This window comes from Otolemur garnettii, unplaced genomic scaffold (assembly GCF_000181295.1).
Source record: "Otolemur garnettii isolate 467f Iridium unplaced genomic scaffold, OtoGar3 scaffold00069, whole genome shotgun sequence".
Lineage (NCBI taxonomy): Eukaryota > Metazoa > Chordata > Mammalia > Primates > Galagidae > Otolemur > Otolemur garnettii.
The window spans coordinates 6,687,311-6,691,162 of NW_003852464.1; the positions used below are offsets into that span (position 1 = coordinate 6,687,311).

Sequence of the window (3,852 nt, forward strand, 5' to 3'; positions counted from 1 at the left end):
TATCTGGCCACACAGCTGTCCCTACTGATCAGCCTGAGGTCCCCAGCTCACAGAGGATGACCCCATCACTAACACATGCCCTGCTATGGAAGTACTGGGAGGAGGAGGCGTGTCACTAGCACGAGTGCCCCGGGCTGTGATCTGATGAGAGCAGCACCTTCACAGGGCAGCACTAGCAGCAGAAATAGCAGCAACTCAACAAAACAGGACTGTTATGTGAGCAGGGAGGCAGGCGGGTGGCAGGTGGGGAAGTCGGTATTCAATTGCTTGAAATATTAAGTTGTCCAGAGGGCAAGGACAAGCATAAATCAAAGACCCACTGCAGGCTTCAAAGCTCACGGAGCACATGGAGACCTGTGGCAAGTCCCTTTGACTCCATAAAATCTCACTTCAAAAATTCTACCAAATGCTCATCAGATGGAAATCCCTGTTTCATCCCTGTAAGGGATGGAGTAAAAAGCACCATTCAGTCTTTGGCCTGTCTGCTGGTTACCCACAAACTCAAAAGGATAGGTTCGGAGAAGCAGATGAGTCCTGATGAGCATCAAACAAGCCCCAGTGCTCCAGCCACCAGGAAGGTCAGCTTTGAACCAGAAGAAAGAGGGGAAACCTCCTTTGTCTCACTCCTGGGCCACTGCTCGTGCTGGGCCTAGACCTGAGTCACTAGGATATTTTCATTGTGGCAGAGGAAGAAATGTCAAACATTAAATTGTTAACATACCCATGTCAAGTCTCCCTGTGAGCCAACAAAACAGCCAAGGTTCTGCTCTGAGGGAGGATTCGGGGAGCCTGGCCATTACTTTCAGGAAACTAGGATGGCTCAAAATAGCACTGCTGAGTGTTATAAGATTTTTATAACTAATCATCAGCAAATCTTTTCAGCTGACTTTGGCTTTAAGCGTTCTCACCGTAACGACTGCTCAAATGGAATGAGAAGGGCCCATAGTTTGTTTGGTTGGGTTTTTTTTTTATTTCATTATATAAGAGCTGTCCCATCTTATCCAATTTTCTCCTTCCTCATTAAAAAGAAAAACGAAAAAAGAGGAAAAGAAAAAGCACATTACTTTTCTAGATGGTAAGAGCAAACGCTAGATACTCTGGTCTCAGAAATTACAGGCTTTAAGATGTCTTTTTAAATGGGAGCATGGACGTCATGCAGTTAGCCAATAAATGCAATCCCTGATTACAATGAGAGTTCTAAAAGTTTGAAAACTCCTAACTATTTCCCCGGTCCATTTTTAATTTCAGAGCGCCGAGCCTGGCTTTTATTTGTTTATTTTACTTCTGGGTCCTCCCTTCTGAGGGCTAAGGCTACACGCCTTTTCAATCCACCCACTACACTTTCACAAACTTAAGTCAACAATGATATGTTCAAAAATCTTTGTTTTTCCTTTGAAACTAGAGGCGAAAAAGAAATCTCTCCTGTCGGTGGAGACGGCCGTGAAGGAGCGAGGCGCCTGCACGTAAATCTCCTTAAACTTTTTAAACAGCTGCTTCTCTCTATCCCACTGGTATATCTGGGAGAAGGTGTAGTCACTCCCCAGGGCCAGGTAGTGATTATCTTTAAAGGAAAAGGGCTGCAGGGTCATGGCCCCCCGGGATGGCAGAGCCTGGATCTCCACAAACTGCTTACTGTTCCACTTCATGACCCGGGAGTCCCCAATGAAGCGAGTGAGGGACAGATAGAGAGCGTTCTGCATTCTGAAGCTCTTCACGGCCAGGACGTCCTCCATGTTGGGGATGTCACCATGGGGGACAAACTTCTTAGAGCTCTTATTCCACTGGAGGATAATGGGGACCTGGGAGCGGCTGGACAGGATTAGATGCGATTTTCCATCGATGTCAACAAACTCTGCATCCGTGTCCCTGAACCACTCGTGCAGGGACTGGTAAGAGTAGAATCCTTTGCTGTTCCATTTATACACTGTGGACAGACCAGCCTTAGAGCTGTCTGCGATGACAAAGAACGTCTCGTCCTCGATCTGAAACAGCTCAATATCGTTGGGCTTGGAAATGCGAGACACCTCTATGTCTTGGAATTTGACGAACTTGGTCCAGTTCTCGTCGTATCTGTAAATGTGAGAGCCGCCGAAGAGCTGGGCCACGACCACGAAGACCTGGCTGTCGATAAGGATGGCTTTGCAGCCCACGATGGACTGACCTGCGCTCCAGAATGAAAAAGAGGTGATTAGTGCAGCTATGGCTAAACATGCACCTTTTCATCTTGACAGTGAAGTTGGAAGCCGAGTGCACAGCTGGCTGGCAGGGATGTAAAAGGTAGAACCACGGGCGGTGCCTGTGGCTCAAAGGAATAGGGTGCTGGCCCTATATGCCAGAGGTGGTGGGTTCAAACCTGGCCCCGGCCAAACAAAAAGGTACAGCCACAACAGGAAACAGTATGGTGGTTCCTTGGAAAATTAAACATGGAATTACCATTTGATCCAGCAATTACACTTCATGGTTTATACTCAAAAAATTGAAAGCAGGGCCTCAAAGTAACATCCATACACCCAACACTATAGACCAAATGTGTGTGCTATGATCAGGCACTATTCTTATGTGTATTTACACACTTAATCCTCCTAACACACACATGAGGCAGATACTATTCTGAGCATCCTCACTCCCATTTTATAAAGGGTGAAAGTGAGGCACAGAGAAGTTAAGTAATTTATACAAAGTCACACAGCTAGTACGTGGCAGAGCCTGGTATTAAAAGCCAGGTAACCTGGCTCCAGTCTACACTCCCACGTCCCAAGAACCAAAGAAACATAAGGAGGAAAATAATAAATCACTCATATTACAAATGTGAACTAACAATATCTTGACTTATTTTTAAATCTTTAATCTATATAAATATTCAAATATGCTTTTTTTAAAAAAAACAGGGCTTATACTATACATATGCTAATTTTTTTTATAGAGACAGAGTCTCACTTCATTGCCCTCAGTAGAGTATCATGGCTTCACACAGCTCACAGCAACCTCCAACTCCTGGGCTTAGGAGATTCTCTTGCCTCAGCCTCCTGAGTACCTGGGACTATAGGTGCCCACCAGAACACCTGGCTATTTTTTTGTTGTAGTTTGGCTGGAGCCGGGTTTGAACCTGCCACCCTCAGTATATGGGGCCGGCGCCCTACCCACTAAGCCACAGGCAGCGCCCTACATATGCTTTTTCTAATCAACTTTTTTCACTTGACTCCCATGCTGTGACTTTTTCCCATGTTACCAAATCTTCAACCCCTTGATTTTTTTCTACTGCACAGTATTCCACGCACAGCTGAACCATATTTTAACTAGTCCCCTACTGTTGGACAATGCAGTTACTTCTAGTTTATCCTTATTGTTCAATAACATGTTTTGATCCCATCTGGCAGCGTTCTCAACTTGTTGGAGCAAATGTGATACATATTTTTAATGCTTGTGAGTTTTACCTGCCAAACTCCTCTTCAAAGGGTGTGTGGATCCCACCCTGCTGCAGTGAGAGGGCACATCCCTCACCCCCTCCCTGAGAGGGCTGGCCATGGAGGCCCCCCACCCAGAAGCTCCCAGAGTTCTGCCTCTCACAGCCGTAGGACTGTGCAGAGCGGAAGGAACTCTTTCCTTGGAGATGTTACAAAATACTTCTCTCTAGTAAAGACGTTCAGCCTCTGGGGTTGTCAATAGGAGAGAGATCAGAGTGTGTGTGTGTGTGTGTGTGTGTGTGTGTGTGTTAACATAGGAGGAGAGATTTCAGACTGGAGCATGCCTAGCAGCAGAAATCCAAACAAAAACAAAATAAACCCAACACCAGGAGAAACGCGGTGCAAAAAGAACAAGGGGAAGAAGTGAACTTCAGGGTGAACTCCAGCA

At 46.0% G+C, this 3,852-nt stretch overlaps 1 protein-coding gene across 2 annotated transcripts in view; it reads right to left on the reverse strand.

Moving 5' to 3' along the window:
• Nucleotides 1–962: 962 nt before the first annotated feature.
• Nucleotides 963–3,852, reverse strand: part of LGI2 (leucine rich repeat LGI family member 2) — a 70,768-nt gene continuing 67,878 nt past the window's right edge. For both annotated transcript variants that reach the window (XM_023515350.1, XM_023515349.1), the window contains exon 10: nucleotides 963–2,161. In XM_023515350.1, the coding sequence (XP_023371118.1) occupies nucleotides 1,344–2,161 (818 nt within the window). In that variant the 3' untranslated portion in view covers nucleotides 963–1,343. The remainder of the gene's footprint in view (nucleotides 2,162–3,852) is intronic.